General features: G+C 43.5%; 2 protein-coding genes across 9 annotated transcripts in view; both read right to left on the bottom strand.

The window, feature by feature from the left end:
• Nucleotides 1–1,112: 1,112 nt before the first annotated feature.
• On the bottom strand, nt 1,113–14,873 carry Bcl9 (BCL9 transcription coactivator). Of its 2 annotated transcripts, none has more exons than XM_020185554.2 (7): nt 14,735–14,873; nt 13,513–13,829; nt 11,894–12,083; nt 10,917–11,016; nt 6,201–8,442; nt 4,747–5,007; nt 1,113–3,430 (listed from the first exon to the last, which is right to left on the bottom strand). In XM_020185554.2, exons 1-7 carry the CDS (start codon nt 14,785–14,787, stop codon nt 2,313–2,315), a joined length of 4,281 nt encoding a protein of 1,426 aa, XP_020041143.1. In that variant the 5' UTR covers nt 14,788–14,873; the 3' UTR covers nt 1,113–2,312. The 2 variants fall into 2 exon arrangements, with proteins under 2 accessions (XP_020041143.1, XP_073906688.1); XM_074050587.1 differs by having other exon boundaries at nt 13,735–13,829.
• LOC141414905 (uncharacterized) overlaps nt 14,829–26,703 on the bottom strand; it is a 63,318-nt gene continuing 51,443 nt past the window's right edge. For 2 of the 7 annotated variants that reach the window (XM_074050590.1, XM_074050588.1), the window contains 3 exons: nt 20,796–20,929; nt 18,840–18,922; nt 14,829–15,047 (listed from right to left, as the gene is read on the bottom strand). In XM_074050590.1, coding sequence (XP_073906691.1) covers nt 14,829–15,035 — 207 coding nt within the window. In that variant the 5' untranslated portion in view covers nt 15,036–15,047; nt 18,840–18,922; nt 20,796–20,929. Of the gene's footprint in view, nt 15,048–18,839; nt 18,923–20,795; nt 24,304–24,457; nt 24,633–24,715; nt 24,817–26,703 lie in introns of those variants that run through there. The other 5 variants (XM_074050592.1, XM_074050589.1, XM_074050593.1 and 2 more) reach the window with 5 other exon arrangements.

Here is a 26,703-nt window from a genome sequence, read left to right as displayed (position 1 = left end):
CACCTAGTAACAAACATACATACATATGTCCACTCATTTTGCATAAATGCCTGTAACAATGCAAGGAAATACACACACCAGAACAAAATTAATTGCAGATACACAACGATGAGTGCCTTAAATATACATCTTGCAGGATACACACAGATGACGCTGAAGTTACATGCAGAGAGAAGTCAATCACGCATAGACTGAATAGGGCCAGACAGGAGTGGGGGAGCTGAAGAGACCACAGAAATCCATGGACCATGGCAATCCAGGACTTATGGGTGCACTAATCATAGTTTACCTTAGCAAGATCAAGGGACATTTCATAGCTGAGTCAAATGACTAAAATATCTTTGGCCTTCTTAGTTACTTTATACCATGAAACTGGCTCTCACAAAAGTTTCTAGTAAAGACCATTGATTGCTCTTAGAGTTGAAGGTCAGCAATGGGGACAAAGGTTGCTCTTCTGCTCCAAACTAGGATTTCATGATTGAGATGGGAACAGTAAAGGATAAACATTCTGCATGAGTAATTACTCCTTGATAGCAAGGAATATGGGCAGTTTTCTTTGATTTTGGCAGTAATGGACTTCACACTTACTAGCAGGTGCTCTACCTCTTAAGCCATGACTCCAGTCCTTTTTGCTCTGGTTATTTTGAATATGGGATCTCATGTTTTGCCCAGGCAAGCCTATATGGCGATCAGTAGCTGGGATAACAGGTGTGCACCACCATACTCAGCTTTGTCACTGAGATGGGATCACACAAACTTTTTTGCCTGGGCTGGCCTGGAACCATGATCTCAGCCTCTTGAATACCTTGGGATGACAGGCACACACCACTGTACCCAAATATTGGTTGAGATGGAGTCTTGCTAACTTTTTACCTGGACTGGCCTCAAACTGTGATCCTCTGATCTCAGCCTTCCAAGGTAGCTAGGATTAGGGTCATGAGGCACCAGTGCCTACCTTGAGAAGACACTTTTAACTCTTACCCTGTTATCAATACAGAGATTCTATGCTCCTGGGTCACAAGGAAACCAATATGTGCAATCCTAAAGAGGAATCCAAATGAACAAAAGACAATTCAATTTTGTAAGAAACAATATATTTTATTTTTCTGACACCACAGCTCTGGCGAGTGGTTTTGTACCAAATTTAATGAAGGTTACACAGAACGTTTTACGCATGGGAGAGGGAGGAAAGGGAAGGAACCACAAAATTTAAAACAAAAACAAAATCTTGGATAGCTTTTAGCATCTGTTCCACTCCCACATTAATAAAATTCACTTGAGAATTCCTAATAAAAGAACAGAAAACAAGGTGGGCAGGTAAGAGTACACTGGGGAAAGAGAAAGGTAAGGTGGGGAGAAAAGGCCAGAGGGTATCCCCAGGACACAGTGGTCCCTGCTAGGGCCATGAGGATGCTCCCATGGAAGGCTTCACTAGTTATTTTCCCCAAAGAACACCGGGTATTGCAGCTGCCAAAGGGAAGAGGAGAGGAGGGTCACCAGTGGGGGCACAAGGGAAGGAAACACACTTAACCAAAGGACTGGAAGGGTGGGGAGGAAAGGAGAAAAACATGGTGATTGGTTTGTATACTGGGAGAGAGATAGATTGTGCTGAAGAGCACTGGAACTGAAAAGCAAATGTTCTAAGCATCATTATTTTTAAAAAGAAAAATTTCCCCCTCCCCCCACCCCTTGCTGAACTTAGTTCCTTTTTTTGTGCTTTTCATTAATACTCTGCTCTGAGGTCGTAGTTTGGTTTTTCTATACACTGGAGTTGAAAGAAAATAGTCCAAAGGTCTGAAGATGGATTCTCCACCTAAAGTAAACAGCCCAGCATTCCTGTTCTCCTCTTGCCCCAAGACTAAAGTCTCTGCTAAAATCCCTTTTACAATATAGTACAGTACACACACACAAAAAAATAAAGCCCAAATCAAAGAACAAAAACAGAAAAGAATCCTGGGAGAAGCCAGTCCAAAGGACGTAAACATACAGAGAATGGTGCAACACATGACTGATGGCAATTCTCAAAGCACAAATACAGATTCCCAAAAGTAGGTGCCATCATGGGATACCCAAGTCCACAAAAATAATTTTTAAAAAATAAATCTTAAAAAAAAACACCTGTTGATTAAATGAATAATTTGTTTTCAGGTAAATCCATACATTCTTGAGTTCCCCCCTCCCCCAAAGCAGCCCTCGGGTCTCTGTTCTCCTATTGCATGACCAATAGTCAGTCTTCCTAGAGCTCCCTCAAAGCAGCTCTCAGGACCTGGAATCTCATCTTGACAAGGATCGGCACATCCAATCTTAGCAGCTTAAAACATCATGTTTCCTGGGTTGCCAGGTCCTTGGCTGAACCCACCCATGCCCACATCAGCAGCCATGCCCCGGGGCCTCATCTGTGGGGGAATCATGATGTTCTGTTGGGGTCCCATCATGCTCTGCATGGACATCATCATGCCTGGAGAGCCCACAGGCCCAGGGTGGGTGTAGAGCCCAGCAGGGCCTCGATCCTTGCCAGGAATCATGCCCACAGCAGCAGCTGGGTTGCTCATCAGAGTGGGCTGCCCGGGCATGGTAGATTGTGCTGGTGACATCATCCGATGGTGAGGTCCCATCATGCCTTGCTGGAGAAAGGCTGGTGGTCTCATTGGGTTGTGACTTGGCATGGATGGAGCTGTACCAAGAGGGATGTCCGCAGTTCCTACTGGCCCTGGACCTCCCATGCCAGGTAATGCTAGTCCCATTCTGGGGGCTTGGTCGCCCATCATTCCCTGCATGTGTGAAAATCCAGGTCCAGGACCCTGGGGCTGTTTACGGCCTGGAACTTCCCCTCGAGGAAAATATTGCAATGTCTGGCTAGGTTTCTCAGATGGAATAATGCGGGACAGATCAAACTCAGGTATTCCGGTGGCTCCAGGCCGGATGACCTCCTGCAGATCTGGGTCTGTAAACACCGAAGGCATACTGTTCCCTAGAACAGTGAAGGAGTCAGGACCTCCTGGGCCTCCAGGCTTGCAAAGTGCTGCGTCTGCTGAACTTTGGGGCAGGTTGCTAGGGCGGCCAAGTGCACCTTCTCCTGGAAAACCCATCCCTCCTGGGAAGTTGCCTTGTCCCCCACTTGGGCCATTGTGAGGGAATGGGACCTGCTGAGGAGGAGACTGTACTGGAGGGAAGCCCTGGGGGAAACCCATCCGTCCTTGAGGTACCATTGGAGGCTCCTGGGACCCATGCCCCATGATAGGATTGTGTGACATCAAGCCAGGCCCCATTGGGACCCCATGAGGAGGTATGTTGGGTCCCATGGCATTCGGAGAGGGCATCTGATTGGAGTGAGAAAGTGGCTGGGTCATTCCCATTGGGCTGAGGGTTGGCATCGGAACCACGGGGTTAGGACCTGAAATTCGAGGATTCTGTGTATTAATGCCCATTCCTAGAAAAATAAAGATATCAAAGGAATCAACTCAACCAAAAAGACTCAGAAAAGCTACAATAGATCAAATCAACAAAAATTATTCTCTAATGTGCATGGTCCTATGCTGGGAAAACACACCAACACACAGTTCCTATCATCAGTAAGATTACAATACATTGGGGGCACACAAATCAACAGCTCTATAAGACAACATATTATTGGGTCTTTAACCCAATAATATGACTTGTAGAAGTCATATTTGATATGACTTATAGAAGACAGCAAAGGAGAAATTTTCCTGTTTGAAAAGTTCTAGGTTAATACACAAATGAGTATAGTTTTCTTCACTGGAAACATTTATATAGAGAAGAAATAATTTGCCTGAATGACTTAAGTATGGTCCATTTAGGAGGAAGAGGATTAATTGGTTCTAGAAGTCCAATGATTAGAAATATTAACAAAGAAACCAAACAGGTCTTTTTTGTTTTTTTTTTAATTGGCATTATTTTACATTGAATTATACAGAGTATTTAAAACTCTAGGTTAAAGAAATGATAATTTTTAATGGAAAGTGTACAGTCCTATTACAGTCTCTGAGACTATAATATCTAAATATTTGGTCTCTCTATGGAATTAAAATCAAGTGCAGTAGGGATGGAACCTGTGACATTCATGGAGTATGTCCTAATCTGATTAATCAGGATTACTAATGAAAAAACAGCATTCTTAACAATCAGAATAAAAAAGGATCCAGAAGCCCACAGCTGAAAAGCATGGTCTCTTTAGTGATCACCTTCACCATTCCAGATCATTTCCAGATGTTGGTGAGGTTAGAGGTGGGTGTAGGAATGAAGGCAAACAGAACAAGTAGGGAAAGAAAGAATTTTATTATCTCTCTAGTCCTGAAGAAAGGTCTTCTCTAGGGAACAGAGACTTTCTATTGTCTGACATCCTGAGGATGCTTGTGGTTTGAGGTTGCCTTTCCAGGAAAATACTCTGGGAATAAAGACATTTTAATCAGGATGTTAAAAAGAAATGTCTTTTTAGTATTGCTGCAGGACAAAAAAAAATCCCATAAAACAAAACAAAAACCCATCCAGAAGCATCAGAATAAGGAAACTTGATTTCTTAGAAATACAGAATCAAGCTGTAAGAAAATTATTTTTCTTTAGTCAAGGTACTTTAATTCTACTGACACTCAGATGGTACATTTTTTAACTTGTTAAACTTCTACCTATTTGTATTTAAGTCTACAGCCATTGAGAAAAAACTTTAAGAAGTTTCTCTTTTATCTAGTACCAGTTCATATCCCTTCATTCTTTCTGACCTCTTACCTGGCATATTATTCATTGATGGCAAATTGGGAGAACGAGCTGGAGGGGAGTCATCATCAGAGCTGGCCACAGTCTTGATGGCATCATGGTATAATGGGGTAGAACTGGGCATTGCAAACTTGGACATTCGAGACATCATAATTGAGAGTGGGTTCTGGGAAAGGGTTGGCTCTGGAGGCATGGTGTAAGGTGTACTAGAGGGAAGACTTCCAGGGATATTCACAGAGGCAGGCTGGCTGGCTGTAGGAGGTGGGGGGCCACCTAAAAACAAAGCAAAATAAAACAAAAATGGGCAAGGAATTACGATTCCTTTTGAAAGCTATTGGGCCCTATGATTATGAGCCAGGAATGAGACAGATGAGCAGGACAGTATTTTTAGACCCAGGACACAAATCATCAATCTTTCTTTTAGTCAAGCTCTCTGTGTGTGCAAAGGGAGATGGCAGTGTTATATGGAGGTGACGGATCAGCAGAAGTGAAGACAAACATGCCAGGAACGCATTTAGAAACATTAGTTCAGGCTTGGGGAAAACATTGTTTATAGACAACCATTTCACTGAAGAGTTTTAAGTAAGTGGATCTCTTTCCCTTGCCAATCATAATTTAGAATTCAACTTGGATATGAAGAAGACTAGTGCTCTAATCCCAGGTACCAACCACATCATCATATATAAACTCTTGATTAATTTTCACAACTAAGGTATTTGAGCTAAAAAGGTCTGAGGGAGCTGACTGTACCACTCTACTGCTTTAGGGAACTGCTACCCCATAGAGACACTTCAGCTTGGTAGGATAAATCTCATGTCTTATTCTGATTCTAGTCTTCTCAACTGGAGACAGCACCAACCTAGTATTTATACCTCAGTGTTACTTCCACTGACCACCTCTGGTTCCACTCACAAAATCACGGTTATCAGTGCAAGCTTCTCCTAGGAAGAAAATACTAACAAATTGTAGTTGATGAATGAGAACAGCAGTCTACCAAGAAGGTTTTGGTAACTCTTTCTGTGATCAACACATACTTAAAAGAACCATGCAAGTCTGAGAGCAGCTTCCCTTCTGCTTAGGGTTGTATTCAGAATCTTTTGACCTTACAGTAGCCCCTTGAAGTGGGTAGATCCAGTATTTAATGAAATCACATTTTATTTAATGTTCAGACATTTATTGCACCAGCATGTACTCACTGCACATATGTAAATTACTTGGTGAACTGACACCTCTTTCCCACCTTCCCTCCTTTCAACAGTGCCACCTGACATACATATTCTTTGCCAGCACTGGATACTTGTGCATAACTCCATGGAAGTATTGATTATTATGCACCTTGACACAAATCTTGGCAAAGACCAGTGCTTCTGGTTGTGCAATCAAGTTAAGACTAGTTCTTAAAATACTAACTCAGCTCTAGCAATCTCCAGTGATGAAGCGTGACGTGAGAATGCAAGCACACTGACCTGACTCCACACTTCCCAGCATGGCTGGGGAGGCCATGGTGAGAGGGGCTTTGTGGTTTGGAGGGATCCCAGGACTCTGGAGGGGAGGCTTGGGAGAGGAGGTCCATCCAGGTGATGGGGCAGGAAGTGATGGAGACTTGAGGTGAACAGGCGAAGCAGCAGCAGACCCCAAGACTGGGGGTGACTTAATGGAAGCAGCAGCAGCTGGGCCTGCCAGCATCCCTGCCAGCTGTGAGGGAGTCTGAGGGGACTTGAGGTTCCCCGAGGGAGAGCCCAGCATGGGGGACTGGACTTGGTGCATCGTGGGCGATTTCAGAGGGTTAATGCCTGGGGAATGCACCTGGCTGCCTGCCACAGATATATCCAAGGGCTTCCGCCCCAGGCCACGCTGGACTGGAGGAGCTGTGTTGAGGCTAGTGGGGTTACTGGAAGGGTTGAGAGGTAGTGGTGGCATATGACTGAGCCGGCTGTTAGTCCTTTGGTCGGGCCCGATTTGTTCTCTGAGATTCCGCAAGCCACTGTTGCTGCCTGGACCCTGAGACATGGGAAGGAATGGCCTGGGGCCCAAGCCATACTCCTGCTGAGGGTGCTCACCAAATGGCAGGGGCACCATCTTCTGCTGGGCAGGCAGCATGTCTGAGCTACCTGGTCGTAATTTCATCATCTCCTCAGGGCCTGCCCCAGACTCTCTCATCTTCTGAGGTATCATCTGAGAGTTAGATCCCATGTTGACATTTAGATTGACATCTCCCTTCATCCCACCAGGAGCCATCCCAAACTCAAGCTCCCGACCAGGACCTATCTGTGGAGGCATTCCTTTTGGAAATTCACCCCTAGAAGGGCTCAGAGGGCCCTCGACTGGTATCCGAGGGAAAATGGGATTAGTCCCAGGTTCCATGTGGCGCTGGGAGCCTGGGATCATCCTGTTCATCTCCATGCTGGGCCTGATGCCTTCCATGCTCATCCCCGGGGGGAGACCCAGCTGTTTCTCTGCCAGCTGCTGTTGAAACATCTCTTCAGACAATCCTTGGGGGTTTGGGAAGCGTTCCCCTCGGCCAGGCCCACTGAAGACACCCTGGCCAGGAGGGAAATTCCGACCATCTGGGATTTTTGGCACATCGTCTGGCCAACTAACTCCAGAAAGACCTGGTCTAGATGCTGAGTTGGGGACATTTGGCCCCTCCATTTCAGAGTTTATCATTCCTGCAAATCCAGGGAGGCGCATCTGGGTGCCTGGCATGTTGGGATGGGGAGCCATACCCCTTGGGGGCAGAGAATGTGAAATGTTGATGCCATCAGGAAATGGCTCTGCACCCCCGGGTGCCCAGCCTTCACTAGGAGTCATCTGGTATGGAGGGGGAGGCCCTCGGACCACTCCCCGTGGCCCATGCTGATGAACCATCATGTCCTGGAGGGAGCACTGCTGGACAACCACTTGTTCCTGCTTCCTCCTCTTCTCTTCATAAAACTCCTGCTGCAGTTTCAGCCATGCTATCTGCTCCGGAGTCATGTGGTCCAGGTGGTCAGGTCCTATGGGCCCAGACTGGGAGTTCATAGAAGGTGGAACCATGTCATCTGGAGAAAAGGGCACATCTCTATGTCCTTGAGGGCCAAATGGAGCTCCCACATCTGTCCGGGGCCCAGGTCCCTTACCTAGACTTTGGGATTGCGCCATCATGGCCTGAATTGGCCCTTCTGGTTTTTTCTGAGGTCCATCTAATGCCCCAGTATTATGCTGGGGTCCCCCACTTTGAGCTCCTGTGAATTCTTTCTCATCGGGGAAAAGCATACGCTGGATATCTCTGAGAGTTTGTAAGGAGCGTTCCCGGTGCTCCAACTGCTCCTGAGATAGGCCATCGGGGTTCTCTCCCAGTGTGGGGGGCTCACCACTGGATACTGGTGGAGGTGGGGGAGCTTTGGGATCTGCCGAAGAGCTGTTGCTCCCCTGGGAGACAGGGGTCACTGCTCGATTATTGGGAGTAGAGTTTGGCCCAGTACCATCTGGGGGCAGTGGAGTGGAGCTGGCAGGACTGCCCACAGAAGGAATCAGTTTATTTTCTACCCCGGGACTGTCTTGGTCCAGGGGACGCGGAGGTGCGGCAGGTTTGGGTGCTGGTGCCGGAATGGGTGGTGTTGGTTGCAGTCTGGTGTTCTGAGAAGAATTCTGGTCCTGGTTGGCTGGAGCTGGGGGCTGTTGTGGGAGAGGTTTTGGATCATTCCGCAGGGAAGATATCTGTGTGTTCTAAAGATAAACAACATTTTTTACATAATTGGTAAATTGAGTAGAAGGGCAATTAAAAGAACAAGACAGGTTATAAAGGACTTGTCCCAGACACATAAATCTACACCAGCACTTGCTTGGAAATTGTTCATGTATAACCCTTCTTTGGACATAGAAACATTTTTTTTTTTAACCTTATTGTCAAATACTGTCTTTCCCTTGTTGAAGATTAGGTTTCAATAACTTGATAAGCATACCAAGGGACAGCCATTCTGCCAAAGTGAACACATCTGAGTATCTATTTTGAGGAACAGGCTTGATATCACATGTCTACTACATGTTTTTGATTCAGAGAAAGATTAGTTTCTTGGTACATGGGAGGTATACCTAAAAGCTTTTTCTTTTCCCTGGAAGTACAGCTTAGTATGTAGACTTCTCATTGTTAATCAAAAAGTCTGATGTTTCCAACTGAAAGAAAAGTATAAGCTACTTGCAGCTTTGTGGTCTATAAGCTGGAGGTAGTGTGGAAGGCTGCTCTGTCTCAGTACCTTCTCTGGCAGGGTGACTTCAAACTACTCCCCTCCTTGAGTTTCCAACGGTCCTGACAATTCCAGTTTCTGTTTTCAGTTTGTGATCACTGATTCCATATTTGATAAGTGTTTGAACATTAACTACAGGAAGATATTCGGCAGGTAGGATGTGTCAGTGGAGAACTGACAGCAGGCTGCCCTTTTAACAAGTTGGATGATCACCTTATTATTATTTATTAAGTAGGACTGCTACATTAAATCCTAGATAAAATCACACTCACCTACAACAGGCAACATGGACAATGTGTTTGAAAGAGGGATGTGCATGTTCTGAGTCTCAAGAGGGTACAGAGGGCCAGGTCTACAAACCATCTGACTTTTCACCAGCTTCTAGTAAGCCTCCTGATCCCTTTCTGGTGTTTATTTGCTCCTACCTGTCCACTTAATCCAGTCTGTATTCCCAAACTCCTAACGCTTGCTCTTATCTCTCCACTTACTTTCTGGGATGTTTATCTATGTGCAAATCTGTACATGAATCACTGTATGTATCTATGCATATGAACAGTTTGTTTCATATACACTATCACACACAATCTATATATACATGTTACACTTGGAGGTATTCATGCACACTTGTCTGTAGATATAGATTTGGGTAGGTAAGATCTGTGGAACCTGTATGACTCTGTATAACTGTACAGTCAAGTGTACTACATGTCTGCAACTCCTTAACCGGAGTGTGAAGGTCACCTTAATTTTCCTTTTAGTGCCATTTTAAGTTTGGTTTTGTTGGTCGGGCTGCTGTCTGTTGCTGTATGTCTGTTGTATGTTGTTCATAAAGCAACTACAACAGAAGAAATGGTTTAGCATCATCCTTTTCATTTTTGATTTGGAGCAGTGGATTATTATCAATTTTCTCCTTCACTCCTGATTTCATTTTAGCACCAGAGAATGTGGAGGGGATATCTGTATTAAGAACTGTCAATAAAATGTTAGACTGTATTACAACACATATCCAGTGCGGTACAAGACAACACAATTTGAGGTGCTGAGAAGTAAACCCAGAGCTTTTTGTACATGCTAGGTAAGCGCTCTACCACTGACCTACAGTGATACCTGTTCTCTACTCTTGACTAGTGGAGATGCCTGGGGAATGTGAGATTCCTTCTATAAGTCTAGAGTTTCCTTCTCTAAGTCTGTTCACAGAGCTGGAGACTTCTTTGATACACAGAACAGACAAGATGTCATTAACTTTGTCTTGAATTGTAACTTTGATTGTTTACTGTCACTTAACTTTTCCTGTATTTAAGACTCACACCAGTATCAGATTTTATGCTCTCTGAAAGTAGGGACTATCTTGAATTTCTTAGAATGCTCTAAGCATTTGGTGCAATGCCTCAACAATGCTAGACACGAGAAATACAATTTGGTTCAATTTGGTAAAGTACATGCATTAAAACAAACACTGTGTACGTTTTTTTCAGACAAAAAGCAGACTAATGTATTGTAATTTTAAAAATTTCAAGCAGTTAAAAACATTCAATGGTCCTCACTTTGAAATAAGAATCATTATGAAAGTCACTGAGACTCTAATTATGACATTATCATCATGTCCTCCCTACAGTACTACAGTTTTAGTTGTTGCTTTCTTCTATGTTCTTCAGCAAACTCAAGAATGTGCTTTGTTTGTAAGGTCAGAATTCGGATTTTTCCTACAGATGGTTATATAAAGGAAACCTTAAGATATCTGTACTACTCCTGTCTTATTTTGCATTTGGTAATTCATCAACCTACCAATACTGTGGCAGAATAGGCTAGTACAGTGTGATATGCCTAAGACTCCACAATGCCAGGATATAGCTCATGCCATCAAGACTAACTCTCAGTCAATTGAATTCACTAACTCCCCTCCTTTGTGGTCACTGCAGACCTTGAAGTTATTATTGAATTTCTAAAATGACATACCAGAGGGGCTGTGCTTCTCTCTGTCTTGTTGTTAGAGATGTTCTGGATATGGAAAGAGACGATAGTTTCAACCTGGCCCTTCAACACAGCTTCTGCAGCTCTGCAAAGATATTAAGATGCGATATACATAAGGACTTGCTTATGATTCCCTAGCTGTAATTCCAAACATTTTAACCCCAGAGTGGACTTGTAAGGGCATGGAAGTATAAACAACCACTAGCAATGTTGAATGAGAAGAAATTAAGAGAAACATGTTTCATTACTTATGTTTACCATCAAATGTCTGAAATGAAAAGACAGCCAACAATGAATCCCAAAAGAGGCATTAAAAAACAAAAGCAAAACAAAATAAACAAACAAACAAACAAAAAAAATCAAGATTTTCTACTTAATCCATTCTATTGTTAGGCGTTTTATAGAAAATCCTAGTTAAAAATCCCAAATTGAGAAGGGTGAACATGAAATCTCAACAATACCTAGGGCTAATCTAAGGCTGTCAAGATTCACTGTTTATATTAAGTGGAAAAAAAAAAAAAGAAAAAGAAAAAATTGTACAGATTTTTTTGACAAAAAAAGCAGCTCACTGATTCATCCATTTATTTGCAATATATATGGATAACAAAATATTTATAGTACTTAGCTATGTGAATTCTACAGATTTTTCTTCTTAGTTGTATTTTCTAATTATTCTATATAGATATTTATTACTGTGGCATCTAAAAAAGAATAGGCAGGTTGAAGAAACGTGTATGGTGCAATCAATCTCTTCTGCATTTGAAAAGGTACATATGCATATTGGTATAAGCACAAAAACAAAACAAAACATAACAAGAAAAACCGGAAAGGAAAGCCAAGGAAGCATTATCAGTAGTTGCCTCTGAGGAGCAGAGTTGGGAGGATTTCTCTGCACTGGGAGTAAGAACGTAGGTCCATACACACAACCCATGCTCAAAAGCAAGACACATCCACCAACTTACTTATTGGCCATCTCAGTAGAAAACACATATACCACTTTGGCTGGAGTCTTCTGAGCAGGTGTGGGCTCAGGAGCAGTAGTTTGGCCATGAGAAGGGGTGGAAGACCTGGGGGCTGCAGCAGTTGATGGGGTCATGGAGTGTGGTGTGTGCTGAGAATCCTGGGACTTTATATGGTCAGCAGAATTACATTCTAAAAGAGTGAAAAGACTCATTGTCAAAAGAAAATAACCCTCCTCCCTTTTTCTTCCTGCTAGCATTTACAGCATCACAACACAAACCCACCTTGAGAACTTCAAGAAGTACCTTGCTAAGATGAAACCATGTTTTCTACTTATAAATTATCAAATACCCTTCTCCCTGACTCATTATTGAACACTTCCTTCTTCTGTAACCATTACACATCCTTCAGATACAAGCATAAATGACCCTCCTTCCTGGCAACTTTTTTTTTCCTTCCATCCTTTCATTTCCCTTCCTCCCTCCCTCCCTTCCTTTCTCCTCTCTCCCCCTCTTCTTCCCTCACCCCTCTTTTTTTAGACAGAGTCTTATTATACACCCCAGGCTTGCCTCAAACATGTAATCCTCCTGCCACTGTCTCCCAAGTGCTGAGATTACAGGTATGTACCACCATGCCCAGCTCTGGTAACCTTTTTGAACCCTCCTGGATTTCTTTTACTTCTCCTATTTTGGCATTAATCAAACTTCATTCTGATTGTTTGCTTAATGATCAGGTTTCTAGAGCCCCTCAAAATCCTTAAGGACAGCAACTATGTTTGTTTTGCTGACCATGGTACCCCAATACCCAGCAATGTTGGTACTCATAACAGGCTTCCCAAAATCACTCGAGGAAGGAAGGAAAGAAAGGAGGGAGGCAGGGAAGAAAGAAGTGTGTGTGGGGGGGGGAGGGAGTGACAATCACCTAGGTTTTCATTTTTAATTTAGGTTGGGGAATCAAATTTGTATTCCTTGAGTACTAACTTCACATTCCGGCCTATACTTAGGAGCTTTGGTCTTACACTAGGGAGGAAAAAAGCCTAAAACCATACCCCTTTCCTGGATCACTCTATTTTGGCGCCTGCCAAATCACTACCACATCTGGTAGCCACTCATTCCTGCCACACTGAAATCAGCTGTGATTGGACTTGTGCCAGAGCCATTAAAGCTTTCTCTTGTGTTTAGAAGTCTGGCAAAGCAGTTACAAAAGAGTACGAAACCCAAGCCTTGGAGGATTTCTTGATAGAGAATAGGAGGAGATGCCAGAAAAACTGCTCCAAGGTAGGCCACTGGCATAGACAAACTGGAGCTACTCAGCTTGAAATGGAAGTGCAAATAGCATGAAGGCCAGAAACATGCATAAGAACATGGCCAGGCCTATGATACATCCCACCAAACCACACACATCCTCAAGAGCAAGAACTCCTTAATGAAGCAGTCCCAGACTATTTTTCAGTGAGTCGAAAAATGAGATGAAACAGTTTCATCATAAGCTATGAGAACTCCTCAGCTACCTTCTCTCCCCACTTGGCTGATAGCAGCCTCTCTGGCCTCTACCAAATGTCAAAGGCTGTCCCTCAGGAACACCTGCTTCCCTCTGAGTCTCAAAGATCTTGTAGACATACCTTTCATGTCAGAGTCATCGTTTGGAGTCCCAGGATCTCTCTGATCAAAGGAGTCGGCGGAAATACTTCGCTCCCTTTTCCCCTTGCCCTTGGCACCATTTCCAGCCCCATTCTTCAGCCCCATGCTCCCACCTGGGCCAGGGAGTGCTTTAGGGGTATGGCCCCCACTCTTGGAGTCACAGGGGGATGGCTGGGATTGGCTGGCTGAGCCCCCCTGTTTACCCTGATTGGAGAATTTGGAATCCAGCTGGGGGTTTCCAGATGGGGACATCACTGTAGGGGGACGGACCATCACCTCCTGCTTTGACTTAGGGCTACTAAAAGAAACAAATAACAAAGGGAGATCAGATACCAGATTCAACTGGTCAGCACAAATGAGGGAGTAGCAATTTCTATCATGGGTCAAGGAGACCCTGAGGACTAACCATCTCCCATTTCACCTCTGCCACTTGCTTATTTCTCCACTCTGACTCCCATTCTCAGAGCTACCAACAGAGAGAAGGATCAAGCAGAGTGGCCTACCAGGTCTCAGGAACCCCAGAGTCACATGGGGATCCATCTCTAGGGCTTCTGTCAATAAAGAACAATGGTTTCTATGTACATAGAGAAGTGACCCTCACACCAAGACTAGCTCAGAGTAAACAAACAGGCATCGTTAAAATCAAAATACTATCCATCCCAGGCTGATGACAAGCAGCAGCTGTAATGAGAGCCTAGCTTCCCTGCTGGAAAATGTCAGCAGGTCCAGGGGAGCAGGAGAGCCTGCCAGTGCCTGCTGGTTAGGGAAATCCTTCAGGAAATCCTCCAACCGAAGAGCAACACCAAACAGGACAAACCAACCAATGTTCCCAGGGGGAGGAAAAATTCTTCTACAGTAACAGATGGAGTTCTATGGAACAGAGGAAAGGCTTCATGTGGGAATCGGGGGCTTGGGTTTTTAGTTCTAGGACCTTAGGCCTCCTCACTGTCAAGCTTAGCAGATCATACTAGTTGGTCTTTAAGGTCCTTTTGTTTGTGCTTTGGTGAGGAGGAGGTGATAAAGAGGGCAGGTCAGAGGATGGTGGATAAAAGAACCCAGGAAAACTGCAACGTAAACTTTGGTTTATAGCGTGTTTACTATTTTCTCTTCCTCTCCCATTTGGGTCTCACTGTTCTAATTCCACATACTGATCTATAATTGTGCCATCCCCAAGGGGTGGGAAGTGCAGGCGCTGGCCCTTACCTCTGTGTGTTTCCTGATGGAGAGTTCCTCAGTTTAGGGTTACTGGAATGCATTGATTGAAATCCTGAGCTTGCAGTCACACACAGGGATGGGCTCACCGAGTTCCTCTCGGGCTGCAGCAGGAGCAGCTGCTAGGGGCAGTGGCAGTGGCCCACTGCTTGCTTGTTGTGTCCTTTAGCGCTGGCCACCTGTATGCCTTTTTCCTCTTTGTTTTTCTCTGATGTGGAAGTAGTTCCTTTCCCCTTGCAGCTCCTGCATTCTCTAGATGTGTGCCTCCTACTGCCAAAGGAAAATCTCGCATCTCCAGGGCACACTATGGGAAAAGGCCATCCCAAAAAAAAGTTGAGAGCAAAGACAAAGACAAACAACACCCTTTCAACAGGGTCAGGGTCAAAGCACTAGCTAACTCAACAAAGCAGCAGCTAGACCACTGCTCGCCTCCATCGGGGTTAAAGGAAAGGGTGATGCTCACATTTTGACCACAGGCTGTGGTGCTAAAGCAGCTGAAGAGTATTGAGAATTTCTGCCCAGCACTCACACCTCCTAACCAAGCAGCATGTACCAGGCCTTTGGAGAAAGGTTATTTTATCTCTAACTATATAGTCTCCCTTGTATTTCTCTACTTCTAGACACAACACAATTACTTGTGTTTTTCTTTTTTTAAAACAATGCTTTGAAACCACTACATACTGCAAATCCATAGTGACCTCTAGTATTTCAGTTCTGGTGGCTAACAGTGTTACTGAAACATAACAAACCCGTCCCAATCTCCAACCATGAAGCACATTATATCTATGCTTACATTCTCAGAAAAGTGAGGGGCATTGAACAATGTACTTCTGGAAACAAATACTGAGCTAATACCAAATGCAATCAGTTCTGCCCCGATTTCCATGATCTTTCCATTAAATTATGCCGAGTATGTGCCCGTGTTCTCACTGCTTCATGACAGGGCCTACAGGCATGAGGAAGCATGGGAGCAGTCCATAATTTTGAAGATAAAAGAACATCTTTGAAGGCCAGGATATTTTTTTTAACAATTTGCAAGGCTAATTTGAAGCATAAAGGTTAAGAAAATATTCCCTAACCTGGCTAGAGAGCAAATGAGAAAGCCTTTTATTTAGGAGTACACTTTATTTAAACCTAGACTAGTTCAGGAACAGCCAAGGTATACTTTAAGTTGTGGTTCCCTCCTGCCAGGCTCCTATGCAGTTTTCTGGAAACCACCATCCTTCCCTCCTTCTACCTGCTGGCATCGTAAGGTGGAGTACACAACTGCAGGAGGATAGTACTAGTGGCAAAAGAACTGAGAAGTTAAATAGCTCAAATGTTACAGCTTATGTCCAGTTAGTCTCAAGACCTGGACTGAAATTGGGAAGATCTGTTGGTCATAGTCTAGGTTCTGGCAGTATTCTGTCAAGTGTTAAATACAGATTTTTTTCACTTAGAAACCTACAAAAGTCCCAACTATTTTACCACATCATTGACAGGAATTTATGGAAGTTCTGAGTGTGTACGATTCCATTTTTTTTTCTTTTTTAATAAAGAAGGCAGGAAAAAGAACTAAAAGTGAAACATTATGGAATGCTTCTATCTAACTCTCAGGAGAAAGCAATCTACAAGACATAGCAATCTGAATTATATTTAAGGTTGTATTTTTATCTCCTACCACCTGTATCCTTTTTAGTTAATGGCTTAAACTATACAATGGATTGTGGTTGTCAAATTGACATATAAAATCATCAACTATTTTGTAACTTCTCACTAGACATTAGGAATCATTGGTAAAGCAGAAGTAGTGAATGAACTTTGCATGGACGAAGACATCAGAGAACATTTACCTGAGGGAAAAAAACCAGTTACTACCTTAGTATCCGTCTGTAACTCTTGGTACTATCTGTCTGCATCACGTATTCTAGCACTCATTCACATGTACTGAATAATCCTATTTGTATATTTTATCTCCCTGTGAAGACTCTGTTCTTTGAAGACAAGAACCTTGTTTTAAAGTTCTTTGCTTTTTCTATAATATTCAGCACAATGCACTAACAATACAGTTGGGTCCTTAACAACTAACTTAGTTTTCCAGAGAACAGAAACACCTAGTATTTGTGTTGCACTCTTTTTCTCCAAGAAATGCAAATTATATTACAAATATCAAATCACCTCATTAATTACCAAGCATTTATGATGAGGTGATGGCAAAGAGTATTTCTAGTAACAATGCTGTGAACATAAGACACTTACTTTCAAAGTACTTCTTCATACAGTTTCTTATTCTCACAATTTGCCTGGCCTTGATTGACAGGTATTTTCCACATGAATAAACAGAGCACATAAGGTACAAATGCCTTTTCTCAAGCTCCAATCAGTTCTCTCACATCCTGGCTCTTTCCTCTAATCTACCTCTGTTACCCTTACTTTATGGATGGAGAGAGAACACAGAGGTTGAAACAAGCATGAGGGCTTATCACCCAGGGACTGGGAATAAAATTCAGGTTTTTAATCTCTAATCCAAAAGAGATTATTAAAAGAAACCATCCCGAGTTTTAGCCTTTCTGACAATAAGAACAACCAAGCAAAACTCTGCCAACTGTCTTATCACGCAGGTAGAGTTTTCCAACTATTTACTTTTAATGACTGGGAAATATCTTCCACAGAATCATCACAGTTAGAGAAGAGAACCCCCTCCCCAATATAACAGGATCTCCTACCTCCTTAGATCTGCTTATACAGTGCTTCTCTATTCTCTTTTTAAATAATATTTAAAATTTTTACTATGTGTCAGGCACTGCTCTAAATACTGTTAACTCATTCAGAGTGACCCAGGGAGGCACGTAGTGCTATCCCTATTTTAGTGATGAGAAAACTGAGGCTCACAGCCTACCTAGTGAGTGATAGAGCTGGTACCCTCTTGGAGCCCAAGGTCTATACTCTTCACATTGCATTGCCTTGTTGGACAAGGGGAGCTAGTCCATCAGATGTGCTTAGCGTACATGAATGTTAACTCTTACTGTGACTACTCCACTCTCCAGCAAGCTCACTGGCTTAGTCTGCTGTGTGCCACTTCATACCTTTACATCTCCCATCTATTATCTTCCCTTCCTCCCAGTTTGTGGTCTAGTCTAGTATTTAACAAGTAGAAGAGATATCACCAGGCAAGATGTCCTAGGACTCTTTTTCTTTTTTTCGTGGTACTGGGATTTGAACTCAGGGCCTTGTACTTGCTAGGCAGGCACTCCACCACTTGAGCCACACAGCCAACAATTTTTGTGTTAAGTAATTTAAAGATAGGGTCTTGTGAACTATCTGTCTAGGCTGGCCTTGAACTGCAATTCTCCTGATCTTTGCCTCCTGAGTAGCTAGGATTGTAGGCACAAGCCACAGCAACCAGGCTCTGGGAGTCATTCTTGACGATTCTTTCCCTAACTCTCATGCCAAGTTTGAATATTTTGTTGAATAACAAAGTCATAGCTCATGCGTTTCTTCTTTAGAGAGCAAGGATCCCTTAACGCCACCTACAGGAAATTCTCCATTACACTCTTTTCATAACATCCTGGTTTTTCCTTTGTACCTTTTCTCATGTTTTTAATTGTATGTGCAATTATGTGATCACTTGTATAATATTATCTTTCCCACTAGACTATAAGCCCCATGAGAGTAGAGACCAAGACTGACTTGCTCACTCCTATATCCCTAGCACTTATTATAATGTTGTTATCCAAAGAAAATGAGACAGTTGCATTCTCGTGTTCATTGCAGCGTTATTTACAACAGCTGAAATATGGCTCAATGGATAAAGAAAATGTAGTACACACACACACACACACACACACACACACAGTGGATTACAGTTAGGCTCTAACAAAGAATGAAATCCTGTCATTTACAACAACATAGATGAACCTGAAGGATATTAGGTCAAGTGAAATATGCCAGGCACAGAAAGACAACTACTGCATGATCTCACTCTTATGTGGAATCTAAAATTGAACTCCTAGAAACAGATAAGAGGGCAGCTGCCAGAGGCTAGGGGTGGGGAGGAGGAGTTGGGTGATATAAAGTTGTTCCCCCAAAACAAGCCATCATCCATCAGTCTACTCACCAAAACCCCCAGGGTCACGACACTGCAGTGCTCATCCTGGAGATGAGGAGCCTAGGAGCCCCTTGCTCAAAGGTGACCCTCACCTACAAGAGTATAAATTAAGGAAAAAAATTCCTAAGTGGATTTTTAAAATCAACATAGTCAATTTGTCACTGAATATGCAGATTTCCTATTTATTCTATAATACTAGTGTAAGAAGAAGTTATTTCCTATGTAAACAGAACCAATTCTCAATTATAAAAGGTATCTATACAATCTGTAGATATTTCAAGGTCCTTGTGGTTTCCCCTCTTTCTCAACTGCATATTTTATTTTCAGAGGCTAGAGAAATAGTAAGTGCAAATAAAATCAATTTTTCTGCTTTTGAAATTTCTGGACATTTAGTAGGGAGGAAAAAAACCCATCACACTTTTGCTTTTGCCCATTTCATATTAGTACAGAGAACTGAGCACTAACTGTAAAGGTGAAAAGAGACAAAATTCCAACATGCTTTTGAATTTACAAAGCGAAGACCATTCACAGTTCCTGCCTCTTCTCAAATGTAACTCACATGGGCAGCATCCACCAAGAAAACATATTTTCTTATACTTTAGGAGGAACTTAGGTTTGAACAACCTGGCCAGGTGATTTCCTCTTATCCAATGCCTACTGTATGCTAAATGTGTGATGAACTGATCTAGATTAAGTCAATAAAACACCTAATTACTGGCCAAGCAAATTACTTTCATGTAGGTCTTGTAAACCAGAATTTTGACACTAAGCATCCCTTTTTACCTAGAACTTATAGTTTTGCAATTGCAAGTTCCAGACTATCTCAGGGCCAGATTATTTAGGAATCTTTAAAAGAAGACTCTAGAGGATTGATGTAAAGTTTTAAGTAAATTCACAAATTAATTTGACCAAGCTCAGAATCACCTCTAAATTTCCAATTTCAACTCTTCCAATGATGCTTTTCAACTGCCCTGCTCTACAAAGTCAAGTTTATTAGAACTATGTCATGTTTAATAAATTTCATTTCTATGCTATGACCACTACTCCATAAAAGGCATAGTATCAAACTTAGAATGTGGAACTAAAAGGCCTCAGGATTCCATTCCTAGCTCATTCTTAAACTTTCGGCATGCCAACTACTAAAAAGCTTCTTCTAGCAGTACACAATGGGGAGAACCAATCTTTCCCCAGCATGTGGAAAAAAACTATACAATGGGTGTATAGAAAACCTTGGTCCACAAAAAATATTAACATATTTTAATACTCATGGGTCAAAATGTATCTGTTGTCCTTCAATAGCTAACAAGCTTGAAGGAAACAAAAATTCTTATCAAGCTAGAGAGTTCTGAAAAAATTCAAGCACTCAAAAATGAATTTCAACTATCATCAGTTAGAATGGCTATCTAAAATAGTATTTCAGCATGAATGTCCCTTGTTTGTGAAATTCTCCTTGATTGCTAAATATCTCCTGTATGTCCTCCAGGGCCCCCAGAACTATATTCTAACAGTATCATAACACTTATAAAACTGTGGTACTAGTTTATGTATTACAGGGAACTTCCTGAGGACAGTGTCATTTATCATCTCAGCAACTGACACCTAGTAGAAATGCAATAAATGCTGGTTGATCCACATATTATAATGACCTTGGGGCTTGTGCATTGCTACCCTTAGGCTTGCATTCACACAAACCAAAGGTGACATGATACCTGTTTAACTTCTCATGGCCTGCCTTCTTCCTCAGCCTTCTGAGGCAAGTTATATACAAGTCCTTGCTTAAAGAAAAATGTAAGGTAACTGCACTTGTAGTTTAGACTTGCATTTAATTGGATGATTTTACCTTGGAAACTGCCAGAATAAAAAACAAACTTAGTTTTAATTTGTAAGAAACCCTATTCAGAAACAAAAATCCAACATATTCAGACTAAATCATAGAAGGTATGAACTTAGCATCAAGTTCTTTACCTTTCAAGATGTCCAATTTGCTTTGTCTTCTACATCAGGACACAGCGCTTTCCAAGAATGATCAATGGCCACCCAAAACAAAGGCAATTTTTTAAGTCAAAGTGGAGTGACAACAACTAGTTCAACACTCAGTCCTACAAGGACAAGAAACAAAAAGTTCACATCTAAAATTTTACTGACTCCAAGGACAATACCCCTTTCTCCAGTGCTCTGTGGTCAAAGCAACAATGAAAGAAATAGTAAATAACCAATTAGGTCAAAAAGGGGGAAGAAAGGCAAAACCACTAAAACACCAAAACATCGCAGACGGGGACACTATGGCCCAAATCTATCCCACTGAAGATTACTCATGGTAATGGTGACTAGGGAGCTTAGAAAAGCAAAATCCATCAGACACAGCTGACTCACTTGATTTTTTTTGAGACAGGGTCTCTATGTATCCAAGCTTGGCTTTGAACTTTTGGTCCCCCTGCCTCAAATTCCTGAGTGCTGATATTACAGTTATGCACCACCATGCTTGGCTAAAGATCTCATTTGAATCAGTTTTTAACTTTTTTTCACAATGAAGAATAGTCACTAGTTTGCAAAATGGACTTTTGTTTCAAGTTTTCTCTATACCCCTGTTCTAGAGTGGTGGAAATATTGGAAAACATCACAAAATCTAAAAGGCAAGTGGCCATTAAAGTAATTTAACTTTCATAAATCAGTTAGTCTAGAAAAAAAATTAGTTGGATTATTCTTAACCTGGGATTCATTGACTCCTAAAGGGGAAGACGGGTGGCTTCTAATAAAAATTAGATTTTTATTTTGACTAATATCTAAGTAAAAGTTAGCACAGCCTTCAACTGTGGACATAGTTTTAACAACTCAGGACAGTATCAGCAATCCTATGACTACATCACCAGTAGGATTAGAAGACATTATCCATCAATAAGTACACTTATTACTACTTCAAAATTAAAGTATCATTACATTTTATTATTCAGTTATAAAGAATATATACTATTACATCACAATAAACATTTTAATAACTGTTTCCATTTCATTTGGAATTCTATGTATTTTATTTTGTGTAGAAAGGATCCTAATCTTCACTACACTGTCAAAGAAGTACATAGGATAAAAAAGGTTTAAGAACCCCTGGTCTAGAGCAAGTAAAGTTACTGTAGACTCTACTGTCATATTCACCAAGGCAGACAGAGAAGTGAGTCAGTCTACCTACACTATTTCATGGCTGAGGAAAATGAAGCTGCCAGGAAGCCAAGTTCAAGGCCACACACTTGGGGTTGGGACAGCATCACTGCATCTAGATTAGCACTCAGCATCCGTCTTCCCACTCTTTATGGTGACCTTTGCTTCCATTTTTACAGCTGTCATCACCATTACTATCTTGCCACTAAATGGAGAACTATTATCTTTAAAAATTAATATAAAACCAAAACTCAGACAAAATAACAAGAAAGATGTACAAGACACTCCTTTTCCTTGAGGAAGCATGTTGCTACAACTGTTATAAAAGATGAGCTTGGTCTGTTAGTGATTAGATGAGTAGAAGTGAGAAAAAAATTGGGCCCCATAATCTCTCTCTTAGAGGGTTCCAAAGCACTTTGCAGACAGGCTAAAAGGCAGTTATGAGTAGTTACCACAGGTAGCACCACCACAGGTGAGAGAACTGGAGAGTAAATGAGAGATCTGTAAGTCACATGAACTGTAAAGTCTTGAAATGGGAGAGCTAACTTCTTGACTCCAAGTTCAAGAGTTTAGCCACTGTACCAAGTCCCATGATCACATATTCAGTCAGTTACAATGCCTGGGAAACATCAGCAATTTTTACCCTACAAACCAGAGAGCATTTTCTTTTGATTTATAAGAGCAGACACTTCTAAAGGCTGTGAAGAAATATTCTACAGGATAAATTACAATATATATAAATACTCTTTTTTGCTGGTGTTAGTCATCTAAAAATATGGGTCAGGAATTCTCTGCTTAAGAGCCAGTTACATACTATTTGCCTTAAAAAAAGATACAAACAAAAAACTATATGGAAATTGTCCTTTCATCTTTTAGCCAATGACCCCCCAGTCTACCACATATTTTGAAAATACTATCATTATATTCAGCAAAATTATTTTAAGAAATTCTAATGGTTCAATATCAAGTCTCTAGGTCATAAAGCTATCAAATGTCACAACTCCCCACTCTGAACTTTTGACAACTTAACCCAAACCATCAAACAACCCTCATTCCTAAAATTATCTTTCTGCACTAATAGCTCCTCTTACTAACCCATCTCTATCTTCACCAGTTTGGGTCTTTTTCAATAGTGAATAAAGTGGCCTTTCTTAAATTTTTACTTAAGATCATTATATTATGCACATTTTTTCCTCACTAAACTTTCAAGTAGCTAGTATCCAGTCAAAAAAACCAAAAGAGAATCATGTCAAACAATCTCTAGTCTTGGCCCTTTGGCTAAGATCAAGTGCAGAGTCACAGGTTCTAAACACGTTAGCCTCCAATATCTTTCTGCCCTTCTTCCCATCTCAATTATTTTACTACTTATTCTTAACAACCTGCTAATTCTTATTCATCACTTGTGCACAAGAGCCCAAATCTCTGCCCCAAGAACAAACATTTAATTCCTTAATATATCAAATGCTAACAAACACTCCATCACACGATTGACTAAACTGTAACTTTTTACAGGGCCAGTCAATCATTTCCCACTGAAGCCACTACTGTTTGTCTTAACCAAAGCCCAACTCTGTATCAATTCTACCTATCCCACCTTAGAGACTCTCACTAAGACCTAGTTTTGTTCATTTCTCTACCTTGTCTAATAACTTTACTAAGTCCATAATTAGACTCCAATTAAGCTTCTAAATCACCCCTATTACTTTAAACTCATTCTTTCTTGGAGGACAATTTCAGGCCTCCTCCTCCTCCACACTTGGTAGCCTTCACAGAAGGCCCCCAGCAATCTATTACAGGCCTTGGTCCTTCCCTCAGGACATCACAGCCAACAGTGCTGTTGTTTTGTTAGGATGTCTCCATTTCGCCAGGTTCACCCAACACTGACCTGTGACATCTTAATAGTCTTGGCAACTTTCAAAGGCCAGAAACTGGGGCTTCCACTTTGAAAATCACTGGAGTGTTCCACGACCCCCACAATGACTCAGTGACCTAGACATCGCCAACTCACCTGCTGGAGCCCTTTACTCCTCACACATTCTTCTTAGTCTTCATTTCCCTCCACCCTTCAACAAGTCACTGGCTTGCAAAGTCTCAGGGGTCTTAGAGACCCCACAAACTCATTCTGAAATCCTTATTTAGTTCTGTATCTCGTCCCTCCAACACCCCTTCATTCCAGGACCCTGGGACGGTCCTCTCTCCCCATGCAACCTCTCCAAGCCCTGCTTGGGACACAACCTCTAAAAACACAAGAGATGCCCGCGTCTCGTCTCACCGCTTGCGAGGGCCCCCCCACCTCCCCCACAGGTTCCTACAGACCTAACTCACTAAATCTGCAGCCCCGACCCCCGCCGGCCCGTACCCCCCGCTCCGGCGGCTGCGACCGCCCCAGCCCCCCCAAACTGGCTCCAAACACGCGGACGGCCCGACCCCCGCCCGCTCCGACTCTCCCCCTCCCCCCAGGTGCCGCTTACCCCGCGGGCAGCGGTGGGGGAGGGGCGCGGAGGAGCGGAGCCGGGGAGGGGGCTTCGGTCCGGGCAGCTCTCAGCCCCGGGGGGCCGGGGCCCGGGCCAGCGGCAGCAGCGGCGCAGCGTCTCCCCCCGGCGGCAGCGGCGCCGTCCCACTCCCGCAGGCACACATAGGCTCCATTGTCCGCCGGCACCTCCCCCTTTCCGGCTACCCCCTCCCGGTACCGCCCCTTCTCCCTCCCCTCGACCCTCCCCCAGACGCACCGCGCCACGAAAGGTACTGCCGGCCCCGCCTCGGATGCCAGGGAGGAGCGCCCCTCCCCCGGCTCCGACGTCCCGCCCGGGGGAATGGGGACCGCCCCTCCCCGCCTGGGCACTCGGCCCCGCCGCTGGGAAGGGCCCGCCCCCTCCGGGGAATGTCGCTCGTCCCCCTCCCGGAACACGCGCAATGGTACCAGCCCGACGCTTCCTCCTCCCCCCTCCCCTGCCTTCCCGTCGAGGCACCGCCCCGCGCCCTGCCCACCCGGTAGCCTTGCCTCCTCCGCCTCCGCCCCGCCCCCTGTGTTTTACTACGGGACCGCCCCGCCAGCCCCACCTCCTGTTTGCATGGACACGCCCACCGGGCCCCGCCCCAGCTCGTCAGCGGGCCAGAGGTGACGCCCACTCCCCACCTTAAAGCCGCAGAGCCCTCTTTCTCAACTAAAAGAGCCTCCCTAAGGGCCTGCGGGGTGGAGGTGCAGCCAGGGAGAGCTCTTCTTTCCCGCACCCTCCTCCCACGCACACTCACCCGGACTCCCCACTGCCTTCCTCAGCACTGGGACCCTCCGAAGGGGACTAGAAAAGGCGCGGAGGGGGAAGGGCAGCGTGGAATTTGACCATCTTTGACAGAAACGAATTGGAAGCTGCTGAAGGAATCGGTCTTTCCCTCACTCTTCCCTGGTCTGGGCCTAGTCCTCAGTCTTCAAGGCCACCTCCTCACACCTCTAGGATGCATCTCCACCCTGCCCCTTTCCGGTCCCTTCCCATCACCTCTCGGTGTCTGCACTGCCTTTGCCATCGCTGGCTTTCTCCCTTCTCAGGAGGCTGGCCTCTCGGGGTTGCACTGTCCTCTCCAAAGCAGATTCTCGCCGGGGCCGGCAGACGCGGGTGGCTGGTGCAGGGTCTCCCTCCACCTCGGGCCCAGCCCAGCCCCGCCCCGCCCCGCTCAGGCATCGCTACCTAGTGTGCACCGAGGGGACCTTCTGCCCGGGCCCTCAAATCGCTTCACAACCGCAGTCTTGCTCCGCGAATTTTTTGGAAGACCTCTGCTCTGGAGGGCTCAAAGCCGGTGGATCTGACACCATTCTCGGTGAAGGGAGATGGGAGCCCATTAAATTGTGCTTCTCAGATCCATGGTTAACGCACGTTGCTGAATCAAAGCTCAGATTCGGGGTACTCCTGTTTGTTTTATTTGCGTGGCCCTTGTTGCTGCTGTGACCAACCGTTATTACACACCCATCTGCTCCGTCGTCCTCCCCAACTACACTGTTAATGTCTGCGTTGTGTTTTGTGGAGTCTTGATGTAAGAAGCGTCTGCAACTCTGCACTGGCCCACAGCTTTTCTAAGTCGGAGTGAAGTCTGCCACTGCATCTTCTCCCTGAAGATAGATGGAAGCAACACAGCCAAGAGACCTAGATAATTTTCTTCTGCTCTTCTGTTACCCGTGGTTTAGCCAGAATAGCTATTTCTGTGTTAGTTTCCCTGACTATAAAATAGGAAACCTTGGTTGCCGCACCCCTTTAAGGAATGGTGCTATTGTAAAGGATGATACAAGAGAACCCTAAGCGATAAAGCTGATTCACTCCTTTCCAAACCACTTAAAACTCTTCATTAGCCATGTAAGTTTCTATACCATATCTCCTTGCTTAGATCCTATGAAAAATTGTAGCAAGATGTTTTCTCTTTATCTCTTGATAAAGAAGACACTATCATCTGTAGTGGGTATTAATCATGTAAATGTAGAAAAACATCGGAAGATCCTAATTAGAAAATAATGAAAACAAAATAGTTTTTGGCCAACTTTTGGCTTTAGAATATTCGATTTAATGTAACTAAGAACCTCTGTAAAAGAAGACAGAGGGAAAAGTCAGGTATGGACATAAGAAAAGACAGCCAAACTAGGAATATGCAAGAGACATTTGGGCATTTGCTGCATGTTGAAAAGGTCATAATGAAGTACATTTTAAAATATTGCAAGAAAGATTTAAAAAAG

Source organism: Castor canadensis, chromosome 12, assembly GCF_047511655.1.
Source record: "Castor canadensis chromosome 12, mCasCan1.hap1v2, whole genome shotgun sequence".
Lineage (NCBI taxonomy): Eukaryota > Metazoa > Chordata > Mammalia > Rodentia > Castoridae > Castor > Castor canadensis.
The sequence above is the reverse complement of the archived record's forward strand: the minus strand, read 5'-3'. Positions and strand labels throughout refer to the sequence as shown.